The 21,480-nt window shown below is 41.1% G+C and overlaps 1 protein-coding gene across 6 annotated transcripts; it reads left to right on the forward strand.

The window, feature by feature from the left end:
* The first annotated feature begins 1,231 nt into the window (after positions 1 to 1,231).
* On the forward strand, positions 1,232 to 20,832 carry IL20RA (interleukin 20 receptor subunit alpha). 6 transcript variants are annotated; one of them, XM_063391879.1, is made up of 7 exons: positions 1,232 to 1,384; positions 12,082 to 12,211; positions 14,412 to 14,590; positions 15,274 to 15,449; positions 16,081 to 16,225; positions 16,695 to 16,834; positions 19,345 to 20,831. In XM_063391879.1, exons 1-7 carry the CDS (start codon positions 1,300 to 1,302, stop codon positions 20,248 to 20,250), a joined length of 1,761 nt encoding a protein of 586 aa, XP_063247949.1. In that variant the 5' UTR covers positions 1,232 to 1,299; the 3' UTR covers positions 20,251 to 20,831. The 6 variants fall into 6 exon arrangements, with proteins under 6 accessions (XP_063247949.1, XP_063247953.1, XP_063247952.1 ...); XM_063391883.1 differs by having other exon boundaries at positions 1,246 to 1,384; positions 12,113 to 12,197; positions 19,345 to 20,832; XM_063391882.1 differs by having other exon boundaries at positions 1,248 to 1,384; positions 12,082 to 12,197; positions 19,345 to 20,832.
* Positions 20,833 to 21,480: the final 648 nt, after the last annotated feature.

Below are 21,480 nucleotides of genomic sequence, written 5' to 3' on the forward strand. Positions count from 1 at the left end.
CTACAATGGAGACAATGCTACACTGTCAAGGGTGAAGATGCAGGCAGAGGTGACAGCAAATCATAGCAGTGCCAAACTCCGGCAGGAAAAGGAGCTATTCATTTTTGTCTTCAAGGAAAAAAAGAAAAAAAAAAAAGAAATGGAAAATGAGACACTGAAATTTAGGGGCTACTTTCACTCTTTATAATACTCAGAAACTTCAGACACTTGTGACAAAGTTTCCAGTATAAAGCCAGGCTGCAGTCTTCCTAAGTCAAGTCAGCTGGAACATTTCCAAGACCATGGGCCAAGGAATAAAAAAACCCACCAGAAAGCCTCCTCTCCCCACATCTGCTTAAAATGCTGTTTATCCACAAGAGTGCAAGAAGTTTCAGCTGAATGTGGAAACACTTCCAGTTAGAGAAAGTAGTGTCATCTTTCATCAAAGTCTTTGTGAAAAATCTGACCAAAATTTATTGATAGGAGAGACACTGTCCACTTGAGTACCGGAATTCACCAAAGGTCCTCTCATCCCTCGCTGTAGGTATACTTAAGGTCATGAGCAAGCAGGAGTATGTGCCTTGTGACCATGGCTTTGAACTTTGAGCAGCTGTTTTGTCTGTGGAGTCAGGATTGAGGCTAGAAACCCCATTTTCTCTCTCAGCGAGGGCTGCACGCTGCACTGAGCAGCTCCACACACACTCAGTGAGAGTTCTGTTTGGAGAAAAACATGTCATTTCTCACAAGTACAGAAATGCTGAGGTGAGAAGCTGCCTCTGCAGCCCTCCTGATCCAACCGGGCTCGGGGGGAACAGGATGCTCAGTTTCGTTGGATAGATTTTGAGTATCTCCAAGAATGGAGACTCCATAGCCTCTTTCCATCATCAAATACACAATTAAATGCGAAGTAGCGGAGAAAGTCTAATCTTTAAACATCCAGTGATGTACCACGTCAGCCTTCAGCTTCCTCCGAGGGAAAAAAAAGAAAGGGTGTGCAAGAGCATCCCACTCAGGCCTTACGGTGGTTTCGAGGGAGAGTTACTCATCAGTGAAAGCGCTGAGGGCTGCAGCAGAAATCACCCCGCAGCTTGGAGCCGGTGTCACGGCTGCGGGCCGGGGCCGGGGCAGCATCCCCGGGCGCTCGCCGGCTCTCGCAGCTGCTCCCGCCCGCCCGCACGGCCCCGGCAGCGGCACCGGGAGCGGCCCCGGCAGCGGCCCCGCCCGCCCGCTCCTCCTCCCTCCTCCCGCCCTGCCCGGCCCGGCCCGGCCCGGCCGCTCCCGCGCGGTGCGGGGCGCCCCGGGCCGGGAGATGCGGCCCCGATGGGCGCCGGGCCGCTGCTGCTGTCGCTGCTGTCGCTGTCGCTGCTGTCGCTGCCGTCGCTGCCGAGCCCCGCGGCGCGCACAGGTGAGTGCCCGCGCTGCCCCCGCCTGTGGCGGCGGGGACGCGCATCCCTGCCCGGCCGGGAGCGCCAGCCGTGAGCCCCGCAGAGCTGTGCTCCCTCAGCCCCGGGGCAAGGCTCGGCTGCTCCGTGCCCTCCGCCCTACACAGCCGTGCATTTGGGGTTCGTGGTTTCGGCTGGAGGAGGAGAGCTGGGTATTTCTGTAATGTTGCTTCATCTTTTCCTTTTCTCTGTAATTAAATGGGAATTGGGTTTGTGAAACTCCGTATTGATTTTGCTGTCAGCTCTAAGTTGATAGCGTGCTCTTGAGATGGTTCTTATTATGCGCGTTTGGGTAATTCCCCAAATAGCTTTGGTGTTTGTAGGTTCCTTTCTGTTTGACAGGCACCACCCTCAGGAGTCTAACTGAGCAGTCAAGAGCCAGACTAAAAGAAAAGTCCGGGTGGGGTTTTGGCAGAGATACTCAGCCCGTGGGTCCGTGTCCTGAGTGGCTCCAAGTCCCTTCCCACCTGTTGACTGTATCATACGGTGGCAGCCACACATCCAAGCACGAGGGACACAGGGGGCAAAAAGGCGGCAGCTGGAGTGGGCTGTGGGAGCAGCTCAGAGAGCGAACTGTCTCGCATGGACGAGGATGCTACCCAGTGGGAATGAGTTTATAAACTATAGCCTGGAACGTGTGTGTAGGGGGAGTCCCTGCTGCTGTTAAAACCATACATTATTTCTTTTCTTTATATGGAGATCTCCTGCTAAAAAGCGGAGCAGGCATTGGCGGGATTAACGGATCTTCTAAGTAACCTACTGTGCCTTTGTGCTTTTATTGCACAAAAACCAAATTTTGCCTGCAAAACTCAGTGCATAAGGACAGAGTCTGCTCCCATTTCACTCCACAGCAAAACTTTCTGATCTTGGGAGAGTTGGAAGGTAGTGAGGACAGTTCTTCATACCCTGAATGCCTTCCAGTACCACTAAGTACTCTGTCCCAGTTAACTCTTTTGACAAACTACTCCAATATGCATCAGTGATTTCGAGTTGCTTTCAGAGGTACCAATGCCAGCTTCTTTTTAAGTATATGACTACATAATTTTCATCTTATTTAAGTCCGATGGTCATTAGTACAAGTGTTGTGGAAAATCAGTACAACCAGCATTCAGTTACCCTTTAAAAAAAATTAAAATGCATTTACTGCTGGTTTTGATTCCAAGGAAAATGTCAAGGGGGTTATGCTTTTGTCTAGTGGTTGTTCAAGGCAGAAGGGAATCTGTTTGCACATTCCTGAGGTTTTAGCTGGACATGACTTCAGGCTTTTGTTGACAGTCAGCACTACCAGCATGGAAAGCAGAGCTGTGCCTTTCGCTGAAGGCTCAGAGCTTCCATTTTCACCTTCTTCAGAGTAAGACCGTACATGTTAGTTTAATTCATCCTAGCAATATTTTTCTAACAATGGAAGAAATTACATGAAGTGTAGAACTGCCCTAGCAGTGCTCATGTGCTTTCTCTGAAGTGAAGTGATAGGTAGGGCAGTCCCTTTTGGATACTTTGTTCCAACAGAAGAAACCAGGACCCTAGTGCCATGTAAAGCAGTTTTACAGCAGGACTTTGCACACTCAGATTCTTACATCTTATGGGATCTGCCCTGTGCCCATCTCCTTGGGATCTCTAGTGAAGTAACTCTCTGAACTCCTTAGCAGCAGTATTTAAATGTTAAATTATAGCTTGACCTTTGCAAAACATCTTTGTTTTCACTGTGATGTGTTAGTGGGCATGACTTTACCCTTACTGGATTACACCTACTGTTCCAACAGTCTCTAACTGCATTCTGTTTTCAGGCCCTGCTGTCTATGAACTGTACCTAACAGACTGAGCAAGGGTAAAAAATTTCACTTGTTGCTGCAAGTGGGGGTTTTATGAATTGGTTTCACTCAACAATTTACAAATCAGTACTGTAGAACAAATTAAAACTGCAGAAAATGCAAAATATAATGGAAATTTATTTTTTTAATCAATAGGATCAAGAAATGTTCAAATATATTCCTCTTTACCACATGGGAGACTTTAGCAATTTTTGTGAGGAACTAATAAGGATATGAAGGAACAGCCTGAATTTTCTGAGTGGTAGAATACTAGTCTATTAACTTACCAAGCTTCATCTTAAATCTTTCTGCTTGCTTTTATGGAAATGTTTTAACCACACTCCTCTGCAGTTAGAGAAACCTTGAAATCCTTGGCCCATAGAGTCTAGTCTCTCTCTTGTACATCCATACAGAAGAAGGAATTCACTGGCTACCGTGTATCCTTATTCTGAGGAAAGGGAAATGCGCCTGAATGCTATACTGCAAAATTAGAAGCATTTTGATTTATTTAAGGCATATTTTACTATTTTCATTCAGGTACGGTATGTGATTTTGAAGCAAATCTCAATAATTTCTCTTACTGTATTTTCGTCTGTATTGTGACACAATCTTGGAACTTGATATCTTCTGGATGAGGCTGCCCTTGAAGATGTGCTTCATCAGTGTATCTTGTGCAACTACTGCTGGTCCAAGGTTAAAGTGCAAAACCCCCAAATATATATAATGTAGACAAGGTTTTCTCAGTATAAGCATTTTAATCTAACAGACCAGTTTATACTGGGTTGCAGTCCTTGCTAGCATACATCCGGCCTTAGATCCCACTGATATGTGGCTACATCAACTGCATTTCATATGATACAGCCTTGAAAGCTTCCCCTTTTTAATGTTTTCTACTAACAGTGTAAGTTGCTTGTTCTGCATTGACAAACCTGATTGAATTTACATCTTTTGTATTCTGACATATTTTTACTAATAAACAGTAGTTTGAGAAGCAGCTTCAGGCCCCCCTTTGAGCAAATTTCAATATGTTTTCTTTCATAGTTATTAGAACTGTACTGGAATGTACAAAACATCTCTTTTGATGTTGTTCTGTGAAATACATAATAAAAGGGTAGAGATAGGAAAAGCAGTGGGGAAAAATTTTAAAATAGATTGATTTTTGGACTCTCGGCTTGAAAATTTTGTGTATACAGTATTTTGTATAACCTAGTATATGGCTATATACTTTGCAGGATTGATATACATGTGTGTTGGTGGTAATCTGTGTTTACCACAGAGAGCATATAGCTTCAGTAATAGAGTATATGGGGTAGTTGAGCTTGGTGGTTTTGCACAATATTTTCTTGCTCTCTGCTACTGTGAAGAAAAGAGGAATAAATGTAACATAGAAATAAATAAAAATGCATATTGGCATAAGGAGAACAGCAGTTTATGAAGGAGTGTCATGCTGATATAGCCGAAAGGCTTATCCTTACCTTCTCATCTCCAGCTTCCAATCTCATGCCAGGCTATTCCAGAGAACACTGTGATCTAGCCCTAGTACTTGGGTTTGTGTATGATTCCTCAAAGTGACACGTTCTTATTGCTGATAATTAGAGATGGAAAGGGTTCAAGGAGGCAGTTCATTCCATAGAGGCACTTCCAACACTGTTGGGTTTTGTGATTAAAGCCCAAAACTTAGATGTGCATTGCAGTTCCCCGTGCAAACTCTCAGGTTCACCACTGTACCTGATAACCATTCCTTTCTGTGGCTCTTGCTGTCTAGTAACCTTTACAGTCTTAATTCCAAGAGAAGATGGTGGTTAGGATAACTGAAGTCATTTGTGTAGTTCCTCTTTGTGTTTCATAGTACGAGTTTTGGCTTGTACAGATTGATTTCTTCTGATTGAGTTCTCCCCAAGAAGTGTTATTGATTATCTGCAAGTAAGAGAGAGAAAAGCCACGCTTCATGAGCCAAACAGGAGCTCCCATACTTTAGGAAGCTTAACTTTGTAAGAGCCTGAATTTTGGAACTCAGGACCATCTCTCAATAAAAATTGAAAATGACATACAGCTCTTTTCTGTGTGCTTTGCGTGCCAGTTACTTGGGATCTTGTTTAGAGACACCATATTTCTGTTCAGTCTCACCCCAATGGAGGGATGCCCCAGGAGTTCTCTGCAAACAGTTCCTTCCCAGAGGCATTGCCTGCGAGGGGTGAGGCATTACAAGCTTTCTGGGAGTGTTGGTCCTTCCTCTCAGTTCTCAGGCGCAGAAGGTATTCAACTTTCATCTTCTTAGGATTGCCTTTCCCTCAGAAAGAAAGGCAAGTGCTCATTCCCCATCGATGTTACATCCAACCACCTGTCCAAGGCAAAATGTGGACTCGGAATTGTGGATTTCACTAATTAAAATTGCTTTGACTCCCAAGAAAAGTGAACTCCCTTTTCTAGAAAAGCCATCAGTAGGTCACGGAGCAAGAAGCAACATCTATTAGGCAATTAAATTTAATGCTGTTAGTTCTAATTGGATGGTTGTTGCCTAATAGCTGTTAGTCAGTGCTGAATGATGAAAGCCAAACATAATTTTGACTCAATTTATATGCAAAAAATAGATATCTATTGTAAAGATGGATTAGGAGTGTACCAAAATTTGGTGTATGACAATTTGGCTGATAACTGTCACAGAGCCTTATTTTTACAATATTTCAAATAGAAAGCTTAATTCTTGGGTACTGTGAAAAACACGTGTAAGATGTCAGAGATATTCTAAATAAGCTTGCAGGTTTTTTGGCTGTTCAGTGTGATTGATCTAAGCAGCAATAAATTGGTAGTGCTAAACATGTTCTGGAGAAGAAAAAGCTCAACATTAAATGCTAAACAGTCAATTTTCACTATTTCACATAATTTCAAAACCTCTGTTTTAAAAAACAGCTAACGTGTCGTGGCATTGTGTCATCACTGGGCTGTTAAAATGAGTGTAGTTCTTTTTGACAAAAATTGGTTTTGCATGCCAAACTTAACAAAACCTCTTTCCATTTTAAATTAAAAAACTAAACAAAAGGAACCAAACTGGAACCAAACCATCAAGCACAAAACACCTCAGTCACATTACAACTCTGAAAGCCTTGAAAGGGCTGTGACTAGTTTTAGACAAGCCCACCTTGAATTTCACTCACCTTGTTTGCTTGTTTCAGGCCAGTATTGGTCGCTCAAAACGAATAGAAACACACCTACAACAACTTTTGCCTGAAGTGCATCAAGCAAAGGTGTTTCCACAGGGCATGGGGAAGGTGGTGGGAACAGCAGGGGCACAGGGAAGGTGGTGGGAGCTCTACTCTTGTACTTGCAAACTTTCAACACTGTGGGAAGAAAATTCAGTTTATTTTATCCCATACAAGTTAGCAAAAAAAGGAATGGTTGTCAGCTGCCATGATCCTCTCCAGCTGTCTCCTAACAAGCCTTCAACGGACTGGGAAGACTTTCTTCTTCTTTCTCAGGCTGGGTATTTCTGGACTGAGTCTGAAATGTCCTTTGACCAATATTGTCTTTAGAGGTGTTTTTTTGTAACTTAGGACATGGTTTGGATAAAAAATGGCAAGGCTTCACATGGAGGAGGAGAGCCTGTCAGGGCAAGCTGTAGCTTCAGTCCCACTTCTGTATCTCCTATTCTTCAGGCTGTATTTCTACTCACACTCTGATGAAATTACCTCCTCAGGCTCACCTGTTTCCAATGGCAGCCTGCCCATTTCTTGAAAAACAAACCCCACGTGCCCCGGTCTCATCCTTCTCCCACCTTTTCCCACCTCTTCCTCAAGTTTTGCCATCTGCTCCACCACCTGGTTTTCATGCAGTCTTATGTTTGCCTTTCTGTCCCCGTCTTTCTTCCCCTGTGCCCCCTCTGAACAGGCTGTGATGGGAGTGATGGGCTCCCCTTGTGGGAGAGCAGCAAACATGCTTTGTGGTTAGCTCTCAGTGCTGCTATGACTTGCACAGGAAATCACCTCCTCACATTCCCACCAGTGCCGCTCAAGTCAAAGGGTTTCACTAACCTGACTTCATACCCAGCAGCACCAGAGTTCCAAGAGAAAGGCAGCTGGGCTGTAATGTCTCCTATGTACCTCTCCTCCTCCTCCTCCTCTTTCTTCTCCATTATTCAGTCTGCTGAGTTCGAGTCAAAAAGAATATGCACAGAGAAAAGCTTTCAGGATCATTTAGTTTTTAAGAAGTTTGCTCATTTGTTTAAATTGCTGCTAAGATGATGAGTAAGTTTGCTGAAGGGTATTCCTGCCTTTGCTGGGTTTCCCTTCCTCTGTGTAACTTACTATCTCCAATTTTGGCTCAGTCCCCCTGTTTACCACTTGGTGCACTCCCTTACATTCCTGCATAGCCAGTGCCGACTTGCCTGGGGCTGGAAATGCTCCAGAAAAGACAGCCCCAACACTCTGCTTGTGGGAGACAATGAGCACGATGGACACTTGCCATTGACCATTTTTATTTTTATGTTATACTTAGGTATGCATTTGAGGGACTATTTTTCACTGAGAACAACATAACAATCAAAATAGATGAGCTGGAGGAGGAAAAGAGAGAAAAAAAAAGCCTCAAAAAATGAAGAGCAACAGCATAGAAGGAGTAAATGATGTCAGAGGAATACAGTGGAAGTCACCCAAAATTGAACTGAAAGACTAAAGAAAGAGCAGTGGCTTGGAGCATTCACTGCCAGAAAGTAGGGAATCCTAGATTGAGCCTTAAATGCTTCATGCTTCACTGGTGGCTCTAAGCTACCAGTGGGAAAAAGTAAATCAAGGACTCAGCCTGTTGGAAAGGCTGTCCCTTCTCTGAGGTGTGTAACTGGGGGTTCAATCCACACTTCAACCCTTGAAGTGGCAGCTGCAAATGCCGAGGCACAGCTGCAGTGATGCCCACTCATTTGGTACCCAGCGAGAAGGTTTCCCTTCCATTGGAGATGCTCCCAAGCACTGCTTGTGTATAAGAAAATGCAACCACAATTGAAGCCAAAGTCCTGCCATTGTCAGAAAAGCAGTTCCTCTTTTGAATTCTGAGATGACTGTAGGGGAGGAGTTATTGGCTTTTACTGCTGTGGGTAGCAGGACTGTTGCAGTAAGGCTCATCTTTCTATCTTAGTGCATTCCACATCACTCGCTGTCTTAAATTGTATCCTACAGTTGTCTAGAAGGTTCTGTGATCTTTTTTGTTGCTATATTTGATTGGATAATTTGGTGTTCACACCTCTGTGCCATGCCACAGTAAAATACAGCAGATGGTCACTCTGCTTGAGAGGGCTACAGTAAACAACCAAGGTCACACAGGAGGCACTTGGATACCAATAGGTCAGCTTTCAGTGGGTCCTCTGCCTTGTCCCCACCGCAAAATTTTTGCCACTGCATGGAAAAAATAATCTAAACTTTTCCTTATGTGTATATTTTTATGCTTTGCAGATGCTGGGTTACCCAACTGAAATGCAAAGCTAAGCATCTGTTTAGAGCCAGAGGACATGGGTAGCTGCAGCTGTATTTGTTCAGCAACACTGACATTAAACACAGCAGTTTGTCACCAAGACAGGCAGGGGAACCTCCTAGCAGGTAAAACACAGATGCACTGAGTGGGTAATGATTGTAACATGGAAATCATGTGTGTTTATCCTTGTGTCTGTATGCATGTGTCTATGCACGTGTGTAGGTAGATAGATATGGCTATAACCAGAAGTGAGCTTTGAACAGGCAGGTATTTGGCAGGAAGCTCTGTGTGATTAAAGCTGACTGGGTTTTTAAATCTAGCTGGTGATTTCATAAAGAGAAGATGAAGCACCTGCCATGCAGACTTTTACTCATGGGAATAATCTCACTGACATCAGCGGGGTTTTTCACTCACATGCAAAGGTGTTTTCAGGCTAAGTCATGTCTGTTTTGGAAAGTCACTATAGCTTATTCTAAGATCAAGACTTGGCTGCTCCTTGTGGTGGTGAAGTTTGTAAGCCTATATTATTACTTCATTACCAGGTGTCAGTCATGAAGATGTAAACAATGATATTACTCAAGGTTTGATTTACAGCATTTCCAAACACAGCAATAAGGGTTCCATTTTTTTCCATGTAGTAAATAAATGAAGTGACTTAGTTGTACTGGAAAGTGAAATGACAGCCATTGCTAGCATTCAGTGTGGCAGACTAAACCTAGCAAACCAATGTGTGTCTGATTTCTGCTCCTAGGCCAGTACAAACTGAAAATGCTCTATGTGACACCCATGCCATTAATCCCAATAAATAAAAATTAAACCAGAATATAACTGGCTGTAATGTGTTTAAATACTAGAAACTGAAAGACTGAAGACAAGTTAAAAGAGTGAAACATGCAGCTGTTGCATATACTTGAATCCTCTCCTGACTGATAACCATGGAAAATTCAAGCTCTGTGTATGATCTATTCTGTACACATCTTGACACTATCAATCACCAAATAGACATGAAGGAATTTATTCTTAACTCTTCCTTGAGACATAGGGGAGTATGGTAGTTTTATTCTTGTTTTACACATGCAGAATTGTGGTATAACTAACTTGCACAATTTATTGTAAGGGCAGGAGCCCTTTAGTAAAGGGGCAAAACCAGAAATAGAAACCAAATCTCTGTTTTTGCATCTCGTGGAATGTTAACAGTCTCAGTCCCTTTGCCTTCCAAATCTCACTGAGCAGGGGGTAGGTGGGAGCACACACACCAGCAGTGTTGTAATGCTTTAGATCTTGTAAAGATACAGTCTGTGGCTTCTGCATACTGAGATTGTCTCTTCTGCTGCAGTTGGTGTTTCTGTTTTGAAACTTCATTTACCACAGCAGAGACCACACTGGGAGGAGGGAAATTGAAATTTAAAAAAAGATAATAAAAATGTCAAAGATCCAGTTTCACACCTTAATAGTTGTAAAATATTTTTATATAACAGCCAAATGCATGACTCTTTCTACTTTAACATGTGCTTGAGGAATAGAAATGTTTTAAAATAAGGGTGAACAAATGTGAAAAGGTACAGGCAAACAACTTTCTCAGCTCTCCTGGGCAGCTTCATCTTTACATTTGGATTCACTTAAAGCAATTGCAGAGGACATTTATTTTGGGGAAATGAAAACCTTTGATTTTCTAGATTCTGTATCTCCCACTTGGAAGCAAGTGTTAGAATAAGGCAAATTCCTGGAGAATCCCTTTTGCTGCTTTTTATATCCCCTGACATCTTGGAACTTTTTTTTATGTTGGTACAACCAAGTCTGCAGTTTTAGCTCTTACAGGCTGATTGTCATAGGACATTTTTGCATCCAAGTGTCAAGGAAATGGGACTTTTTGTAAATAGATAAGATTGCCCTAAGGACTATATCTGACAAAACTTGTTCTCTGACTGGAAAATGGAAGCCACTGAACACTATCTGAGTGCTAGAAATAAGAGATCAACATTAGAAATACCTTCCATAAACAGTGCTGTGATCTGAAGATACAGATGCACACATACACCAGAACAGCCAGAGGCTTGGAAACACCAGCATTTGCACTGAGAGAGTTTGAAGTAATAGGTCTCTACAGAACTGCAAGGAAATTGTTTTAATAAATGTATTCAAGAGAAAAAAGCTTTTATTGTTTGGCTCAAAGACCGGTAGGAGTCCCCACACTAATCAGGAAAATGGTGGTGACTTTTGCTCTGCAAAAGCAACTATATGTTACGTATACAGGAGGATGAACACTATTGCTCTACTAGTTGTGAAATATACTGCAAAAAATACCCCAAGGTCTGCTTACAGAAGTAACAGCGCAAGGACTCTTCATTTGAACAGGTTCCCACTGTTTGTGTCGATACATTTTATTTCCCCCTTTCTTTGCCTCATTTTGTTATCTCAAGAACTAGAATTGCATTCCTGGAGGAGGAGATTAAAGAGTTTTGAAAAGTCCTGAAAAACCACAGAGTCACTTTTTCTCTTCCCTGTTATGCTCTTGTGGCTACATGCAATGGGAAGCTCCTTCCCAGCAGTGGCAGCCTCAGGACTGGTCTCCCCAGAGCATGGCAGGACTGGCTGAGGCTTGAGTCATAACTTTGAACTTGGGATTCTTTCCCTGGGCCCACAGGCTTCGTTTTGCAAGCAATTTAGCAATGTGGGCACCTTCATGACATTTATTAGATTAGACGTGGGTATTAGAAAGATCTGAAATTGTGTTCTTAAGATACCCAAATTTGCCTATTTATTAATTTCAAAAGCTGGTGCAATGAGCAAGTGTGACCTTACAGGAGGTGTTTGGTTTTGACTTTCTGGAGAACCGAAAGGGTTGGTCAAATGACACTGGGGCTATTGTGATTAGCCAGTCCAATTCTACGGAGTAAAGTCATACTTCAATTTGTAAAGCTCTGTTTGCAGTAGACTGTGTGTCTTTTTTTAAAATGCCCAGTTTGCCTTTTAAAAATCCACTCAGCTACAAGAAGATTCTAGTGAAGTATTAAGGATATTTCTTAAATTTTCAGTCTAATTTTTCTAATATTCAAATAAAATTGCAATTTTAAAAATGGGTTTCTCTTTTAGGCCAAGCTTTTCTAGTTTTAGCTTCCAGTCCCTGAATATTTCCATGCCTGTCATAAATGGCAAATCCATTTTTGCTAGAGAAAAACCACACTTGTAAAGATGGAATTTGATATTGCACTAGGTAGGGACACTTGTAAAAAAAAAATATTTTCTGTAGCTGATCACATTACACTTTGAATGCTAAAAAAGGTAGAATTTATGGCCTTTAAAAAAAAAAACTGTCTCTTTTGATTACTTTGGGAGTGTGTGTGTTTGCTGATTCTTAGTGGTTGTTGTTCCTTTCTTATTTTCTTTCTCAGGAGAGTTGTATTGTTCTTTGCCCAACCCTAGGAATGTCCGTTTTGAATCTATAAATATGAAGAATGTCCTCCACTGGTCAGCACCAGAAGGCACAGGTGATGGAGTACTCTACAAGGTGAAGTATGCAGTGTAAGTTGGCTTCTTTATTTTATCTTCCACTGACTTTTATTTTAGAATTTTAAATAATAATTTAAAAAGAAAAGCCAACTTCATGCAAAGTATTGCTGATATAAAGAAAGAACTGAAGTGTGAGCTAGACTTCAACAGTGTGGTTTTTAACTTCTGCTTCTGGCACTGTTTACCTCACACCAAGTTAAAAAATGTATAAGGAGATTTTCTTCCTACAAAAGAAGTGTAGGAAGCAATATTATGGAAGCTTTCACAGGCATTCCTCCTAAAATGAGAAAGAAGGATGAAGAAGAACCATGCTGTAGGCTGGTATCTGTCTACATACATCCTCTGCACACATTTAGATGGATATGGAGATGTATGATTCCATCAATATTAATAATACCCAGTGTGTCATTGCTCTTTCCTGACAGACCCACTTCCCCAGATTTCTTCTGATCCAGCAAGCCTCCCTAGGAGAAAATATAGCGTTGTTACCAAGCATTGTACAAAACCAAGTAATGTGATAGGAATCAGGCCATTACCTTGTCAAGGTCTGCACCTTATGGGGGTATCAAAGAATTTTCATGAGAACCACACTCCATTTCCTTTATTCCCACTGAGAGAGCACTGCATCATTCTGAAGGGCAATGATGGAAGTTTGGCTTCTAAACAGGTGTTTAGAAGCACTGTTGTCACAGATTATGTAATGCTTACCTGTAATATTTGCACTTCCCTCAATCCAGGAGCATTTTTCAGAATAGTAAAATGAATGTCGATCTCTAGAAGTTTCCTGTAATTTGAGAGTACATTTACAGAGTGAACAATAATTATTGGCATAGTTTAGGAATGGTGTTCTCCAATTCAGTAGTTCTCCTAAAGAAAATGTGGTGCCACTCACTTCCCTTCCACCTCCAGTCAGAAGCACAAAAAGGCAAAGATCACAGATGGAGATAAAAACAATTTACTGGAAACAGCAATGGGATAAGACAATGAGCAGTGGCATCAACAGTATTAATGATAAAAATATACAAAAGAGAGAGTGCAGAGCTTGACTTGACCGCAACCATGCCACCCAAACCGCTCCCTCTGGCCAGGACCAGTGTGACCACACTGCTCCACCTGCCATGCTTCCTGCACTGGAAAGGATCACCTTTCTTCTTGGAATGGAGGGAGAGTCCCTCTCCCATGCTCCTGGCAATGATGAAAGATGGTATGGAATAGCATTAGGGTTTTGGCCATGTCTACACAGCTCCAGGCTCCACCCCCTCATGGCTACTGCAAGACATGAACCCTGTCCTTGGCCAAGACCAGGACTATTGTGTGGGAGCTAAAATGGTCAGAGGGAACTGGCTGCACTGACCCTGAAGGGCCAGCTGGTCCATAGGCATAGCCATCTTTCACACTGAACACAAAAACACTCATGTGCCTCTACCCACCCAGGAGAGCAAGGCCTTGAGATAGGTGGAAAATGCTGGTGAGTGATCCAGCAGTCAGGCAGGAGCTGCCACATGCCCTTACTAGTTAGCAGCCAAAGGGGGAATTGTTAATGTGAATTTAGGGAGCAGGAGCTTCTGAGCAAATCCAAACAGGAATTTTCCAAGGAAATCTTGGTTTGCTCTACCAGTGTATAAGAGCTGGTCAGTACCAAGGCCTTGTTGGTAGGAGATATGTGGCCTTTTTTCAGCTAGAAAGGTTTGGAAGTTCATTATGTTCCAGTTGTCTTTCTTTTTAAATAGAAAGCAAGGCATCAGGCAGGAATGAGTAGTCTTCTGTCATTCATTATGGAGATCCTGAGCATCATCTGTGTCCATACTTGAGGATAAGTCACTGACCATTCTGACTGAACTCTTTGTTTCCATATAAACAATATCCTGTCTCTGTTGTCATGTGTTTAGAATTTAAACTAAAGCTGTGGAGACTGTTGAGAGATCCCTGGTCTGTTGAGGCAAAGCTTGACTTAGATTGCTATCACTAACATCCCAGTTAGTTTCATCTGGCTTCTTCTGGATAGGACCTACTTTAACTTATTTTTCATTAAAAACTTGTGGAAGTCTTGTGCTTCATCTCAGCTGAAGATGGGTTTCCTTGAAATTTCAGACTTCTGTTAAACAGAAACTGTTTTATCAGCCGTAATAAAGCAGAGAAAATTATATTATGAGATTACTAATATAAAGGAAATAACTATTGTACTGCTGCTTTCTCTTTCTTTTCAATATAGATACGGTGTTGGCAAATGGATTAGAAAGCCAGAATGCAGGAATATAAACAGAACATGGTGTGACCTCTCCAATGAGACCTCTGACTATGAAGAGCAATACTATGCAAGTGTTAAAGCATTCCTCAATGGGACATGCTCTGACTGGATGGAAACCACACGATTCAACCCTCTAACAGACAGTAAGGAGGGCTAAGCACACAGCCAGATGTTCAGTGGCCTTGGTTAATAATGTGTGCTCAGACTGCACATGCCTTCACAGTGTATGATATTTTAATTTTAGCATCAAGTTATATTTTTTGCATTTGTTTCACATCTATTATTTTATTCTGCTTTTGACAGAAGTAATTGAAATAACAAAATTCAGATCTGGAGATATATATATGTGTATACGTATATAGTCTGGTATATACTGAATCCTTTATGATGCTATGGTAAAGCCTTACTCAAGGCAAATAAAACCTGTGGCACATTCACAGTACAAATAACTCTGATTTTGAATAGGCTTTATTAAACCAATCAGTAAACATACTCTAGAACCCAATATTTCTTATCTGTGTCAGATAATCTAAGAACATACTGGTAATTCAGCCTATTTTGGTAAATTGAGTTTCAAGGTGGTTTGTCCTGTAAAGTCTCAGGAATTCCTTGGCAAAACTCCAAGTCAGTGTTCACTTTCTCACTGTAAAGATCCTCTAAGTTATCTGATCAAATAATTTTCTGTCAATGTAAATAAATGGTTCAAACCTCTACTTAGACTCCCCCAAACATTCCAAAAAATGTAATATAATTGATTTGATGAAACTGGCAAACCAGCGTGCCTCTGCTGAATTTGATTGCTTTTTGTACATGTCCATTTTTCCAGCTAAAATAGATCCACCCATGGTAAGTGTATCTTCTACTGACAGATCTATTTCAATCATTTTGACTGCTCCTGAGAAGTGGAAGAGAAGTCCTGAGGAAAAATCCATATCTCTGCTGCAAGTGTATCCTGGCCTACAGTACAACGTGTCTGTCCTCAACAAAAAAACAAAGAAGCGGGTAAGCTTTGACAAGGCTGTAGAACTGCTCCTATTAAATCTGTGCTCTGGGCTTCTTGAAACGCCAAGATGAGCCAATGTGTAGTAGACAAAAGTGGTTTGGTGTTTTGATTGGTTGTGTCTGTTTGTTTGGGGTTTTTTGTTTGGCTGGTTTGTTGAGGGTTTTTTCACAAAGGTACAGGAAATATAGCAATTACTTTACTTTGGACTCCAAGATCTACATACATCCTATTACCCTAAGGCTCTTATCATTTCCAGAACATCCCAGTTTGAAATATTTTGTGGAACCGTACCATGTGCCTGCCATCGGTTTCTGTGTCAGGACAGGGCTGGAGTGATGCTTTAGCTCTATTGCAACATCAGCACAAGAATGTGGGCCAGTAGTGGCCAATGGTCCTGCTTCATATGAAGCACGAAATTGTTCAGTGATGGTACAAGAATCTTTGATTGGAAGAGAAAATAATCAGAGAGGATGTAACTTAACAAGTAAGTTGGATGTTGATTGCATTTGGAAGAAAAAGATGCAGCTGGCAGCTCTTAGAATATCAACCTTTCTAGAAAATGTGTATGCTTGTGACCTTTCTATAGCTCAGGAGTTAAAGGGTGGAAAAATATTTTTTAATGTCTTCCAGTGGTTCTTCTCCATCAGCAACAACACCTTGGTTGTGCCCTGGTTAGAGCCTGGAACAGCTTATTGTGTCAGTGCACAGATACATGTCCCCACACCACTTCTGGACAGTGGCTTTTCCAAAGAACACTGCATTACTACCTTGAAAGGTATGTGTGAGATGGCAAAATAAAAATCACGGTGATTGAATTAGTGAGTTTTTTATGTATTCATTTTTAGAGTGATAATTAGCATATTTTCTCCCTTCTCTGTGCACTTGTACCAAAGAAAAAAACTTTGCCTCTAATAAAGCATAGCTGGGACTGACTGGAAGAAAAATATCTGCATTCTTTGGGCTGTAGGGCATGGAGAATGTTTTTTCTCCTTGAATGCAGTTTGGGAGTAGCAGAGCTGGGTCAATCTGAAGTTAGCAACAGGAAAACGGAAGGGAGATGTTGTTACTTCTTTTTAGAATTTAATTTGTCATTTACACAATAATAATAAATGTCTTGTAGCTCAATTTTTTTTTCATTTCCTGTAAATTCCTTGTTTATCTAAAACATTTGCATTCTGTATCCAAAATGTGATGAATGCACAGGTTATTGTCTACATACATTAAAACTTTTGTTTTATTAACAGATAAAACAGAAGAGGAGATGATAACAATCACATTTGGATATATCATGCCTACCATGCTGGCTCTCCTTTTTATTTCTGTGGCATGCTATTGTGTGCACAAGTATATTCACATCCACAAACAAAAACATCCAACAAACCTGGTAAGTGTCTTCTGTTGCAGGAGGTCACTGCCACCCTCTGCACTTACAGCAGAGCTGTGTGTTTTCCAGGGTTCCAAGAGGCTTGGAGGAAACTGTGGCTAGCTCCAAATAAAAGCTCTAATTGCCACTGAGATCAAGAGAAGGAAACCACATCAAGGGTTATTAAATGCAAGAAAAACAGAGTAATAACTCAAGTTTGCAATGATCAGAACAGAGCTGTTTGTTTGGGAAGAGTCCTTGCCCTAAGCAAAGTCTGAGGTCCACTAGGCAAGATCTGTCAGGATGTCAGGGCTCCATAAATTTATCTAGGATGAATCACTGTGTAAAGCCAGTTGAACAAAAGTTACTAATTTGTTGAATTCAGAAACAAGAAGGGAAGACAATTAAGCCGTACAGAAACACCATGATGTTTTCTTGGACTATTACTGGGTATTACTAATGTTTTCCACTTAAATGTGATTGTGAGGGATTTAACACCTGTGCATCATACAGATAATTTAACCTGGATTTCAAGAATACTTGGGAATACTGTACCATTTCCTAACACACCAAAATATATAAACAAACACATTCTGTTACTTAGGCAGCCCAAATACACTTTTTGCAAAAAAAAATATTCTCAGATTTCTTAGTGCTGCAAAGTTCATGGATTTTTAGGAAGAACACTTAAAGTCTGTGAAATGTTACTGGTTTCCAGCTCACGGGTCCAACAGAACTTTCTCACAGGTATCTTTAAGCAAGTTGCTCAACCATAAACATGTAATCATAATAATGAACCAAGACTTCAGTGTTAATCCAATCTGTGACACTGTGGGATGGGAGATACATGGGTGCTGGTTTCAACATGCTGATCTTGCTGAAGAAGATTAGAAGAGTGCAGAGGTGCCAGGAGAAATCTTCACAGAGAGTCTGTGAGTTCCGAAGGGCTCAGAAGGATTGGAGCAGCTACTGCTGCAGTGTGTGCAGATGTGCACAGAAACACCTCCTGCACTTGACAATTTTTTGTCAAGTTTTATTATAGAACTGTGGAATAGGTTTTATTATAGAACTGTGGAATCATGGAGTGGTTTGGGTTCATAGGGGTCTTCAAAGATATCGAGTTCAACCACTCTGACATGGGCAAGGACATCTGCCTCTAGAACAGGTTGCTTAAAGCTCCATCCAACCTGACTTTGAGCACTTGCATGTATAGGGCATCCACAGCTTCTTGGGAAACCTACTCCAGTGCCTCACCACACTCACAGTAAGAATTTATTCCTTATATTCAGTCTAAATGAACCCTCTTTTATTTTAAAACTATTGTCCCTTGTCATTACTGGCCCTAATAAAAAGTCTGTCTCTGTCATATTGTTTATGTTTTGTCCCTGGGATGCAGGTCATGGTATGGGGAAATAGTCTGGTCTTTCGGGGAGCTAACAGGACAGAGCTCTTTAAAGTCCAAAAGCATGAAGGGCTACTTAGTGAAAAATTCCCACTCAGTAGCAGACTAAACTCCTAACTCCAGGAGTTTTTTACTCTAATAAAGATGTAATTTGAATGTTGGGAGTTTTTTAATGTTCATTGCACTTTCTAATGACAGTTGTGGAGCTTCGATTTCCTCTGGATTCAGTCAATATTAAGGTAACAAATTAATATAGACCTGGTATTTTAGTGGAGCTCTCTGGTTTTCCCAACATACAGACTGTTCCACATGTTCACCCTGTGTGGCTGGGGGGATATGGAATAAACTGTTTGCTTTGGTCCAGCACTTCTGACCTGTGCGACCTTTCAGACTACTTGGTACATCCATTGGTGGTCTTAGTCTTCCATTAAAGCTTGAAAGCACTGAAATGCACCTTCTGATTGTTTTTCCTATTCACTCCACCAGTGCCCACACAATGTTGATTCAAAAATTTTACTCGTTCAGAAAGATCCCTATTGTTTAATTTGATTATTTTGCACAGAGTCACAAAAGCAGCCTGTGGCAGACTGCACAGTGCAGGCTCTGCAAACTGTGCTTCAACCTGATGTGTAGCTCCCTCTCTGAAAGGAAACCTGTTTCTATTTTATTCTCTGTAAGTTATACATTAACATGTTACCTGACACTGCTTGTGGGAACTGGTGTTAACTGCATTTTCTCTTCACTGATTAAAAGGAGTGGAATAGATTCGGTAATCTTTGGTCCAAGAACAAAGACTGATATTTTCTCCAAAGTCACTTGAGTTTATGCTGGTCTGGAAACAAACCCCATATTTGACAGAATTGTTCTAACCATTATTTTGACATGGGGAAGGGGAGGTAAGGGTTATTAAAACTGATCATAATACAGTTTTACTTTAGATGGAATTAAAAAAGGGGAGCATACTGACACTCTTGAATATTTATATGATGAACTTTCTTCTTCCCTAAGCTGAAATAACCTCCTAAAAAGGTCTTAGCCTAGCCTTATCTTTCAAAAATATGAGACAGTATAAGAAGCAGCAAGATGGTATTTTTATTATATTTCACTCAAAATATTTCTTGCTTTCCAGGTATGGCAGTACACTGACAAATGCAAGGAACAGGTTTTTGTACCAAGTGAAAAAATAGTGCTCGACCTTATCACTCTTCATAGGGATGACTGTAAGGAATCCAGTCATGCATTGGAGGAGAAAAGCCCTCATTATAACACTGTTTACAGTGACACTGAAGGGAAGGATTTGCCTTCGAAACCAGTGCTGAACGCAAAATACGTGCTTGATAATTCACGTGAAGAGATTTCACTCAAAGATACTTTAGTGGAAGGAGGCCGAACTGGACACTGGGCATCTCATGGCTGCTCTGAAACACAGAATACTTGGAGAGATGAAAATGCAGAGGTTGTAGAGTATGAACATGATGTAAGGGCTGAAGACTTCAGTCCTGGTCAAAAACTAGAAGAGAAGTTTTCTGCCCCTGGGGGGCTACAGGGTGAGCCACAGATTTGTTTAGGGGACTTGGTTGATATGGAAACAGGACAGCCATATTCCCCCCAGCTAGAGATAATGGTAGCAGACCTTCGTTTGGGACAGAAAACAGAGGAACTTAATTTGAAAGTGGTTGATGCAGCAGATGAATTGCCAGGTGAGACCCATATCGACTTCATGGATACTGAAAAATCTGGGCAGACGTCCTATCATCAGCTGGAAAAAATCACAGGGGGCCTCACAGAGAAAGAAGGTGTGCAGGCCCTTTTAGTTGATTGGGATCCTCACAGTAGAAGACTGTATATTCCTACTTTGTCCAGTGTTGAAAATCAGGTGTGTGAAGGAGTATTCAAATGTGATGATCCCAACAAAGAAGGAATTTTGCTCAGACTCTATGAGAAAGAAGTGCCTGGTGAATCATCTGAGGACCAAGAAATGTATCTCCTGCAGTTCAAGGAACAATGGGGACTTCATGTAGAAATGGAAGACTGAAAAATAATTTTCTAAAATATTTGAAAATGCAAAATCTTGTTTATTTTGCTAAAGAGAGTGATAGACTCAGGGGAGCAGACACGTCTTAATGTTTCATAGTTTTTGGAACCATCACAGTTGAACAATTTATTAATTATATGTTATTTATAAGAGTTTCCAGATGTGATATAAATGATTTTTGACATCAATCATAAACCTCTTGTGAAAAATATGATTGCTGTGAGGTTATATTCTCTTGTTTTTTTAATAAAGTAATTTAAAAATAAATAAAAAGAGAAAATAAATAAATTTTAAAATAAATGTTTTTACAGAGGATATTCCCACCTTGCAATTCCTGCTAAAACAAATTACCAGCATTTGAAGGCAGTTACTTTTAGGGGGAAAAAACCAACCAAACAAACAAAAAAATGGGAAAAATTGTAGGATGAAGGGGTTCAGTGAAATGCCTGTGACTGTACTGGCTGGACCATGTCTCAGCCAGCCTTAGACACAGGCAGTAGAGCAACTCTCTGACTCATGCCCTGCAAATGTCGGTTCCTCTCCGATAGCTTTACCTACATGTTTTTTCTGAGCTCTTGTTGCTGTTGCATGACCTTGGCATTCTCTGACTGTTCATCCTCTGGACTTTACAGTTGTAGTCATAGATTTTAAAAATGGAAATTGCATTAGAATATTTCTAATTTTTCTAATTTCAGCATTACAATATGCTGACCACTCCTTATCAGGAGGTAAAAAATTGTCCTCAGCTGCTTTTATAATAAAGGTGTAGATCATGCAGCAGTGTTACACCTAGCTTGCTTTGTTCATCAGGAATATTACAGAGTAGAGTTATAGCTTAGTGTAAAAGAAGAAAATAGTTAGGAGATGTGAATTTTTTTCCTCCCCAAAAAAAATCAGTCATCCAAAATCTTTCTCAGCATTTCCTAAAGATTTCTTAACTAACCTCTTTGTGCATGACCTTGTACTTTTCTTTTGCAATGTGGGGCCTCTAACTCATAGATAGAAAACACTTTTTTTCCAGTAGCCCATTGAGTTTTACCCTGTTACTGCTGCCCTAAGACCAATCACTTGTGTTCAGTGTATGCACAGCAGTGTATGTCCATACATATGGACAGATAAGGGTGGTTGAGCCTGTAAATATTTTGGTGTAGGTCGACCAACATTCCTTGAAGGGGAAGGTATCCCTTATTTTGGGTGTGTATTTCCCCTGGCCTGGTGTCTGCTGCTGCT

Source organism: Prinia subflava, chromosome 2, assembly GCF_021018805.1.
Source record: "Prinia subflava isolate CZ2003 ecotype Zambia chromosome 2, Cam_Psub_1.2, whole genome shotgun sequence".
Taxonomy (NCBI): domain Eukaryota; kingdom Metazoa; phylum Chordata; class Aves; order Passeriformes; family Cisticolidae; genus Prinia; species Prinia subflava.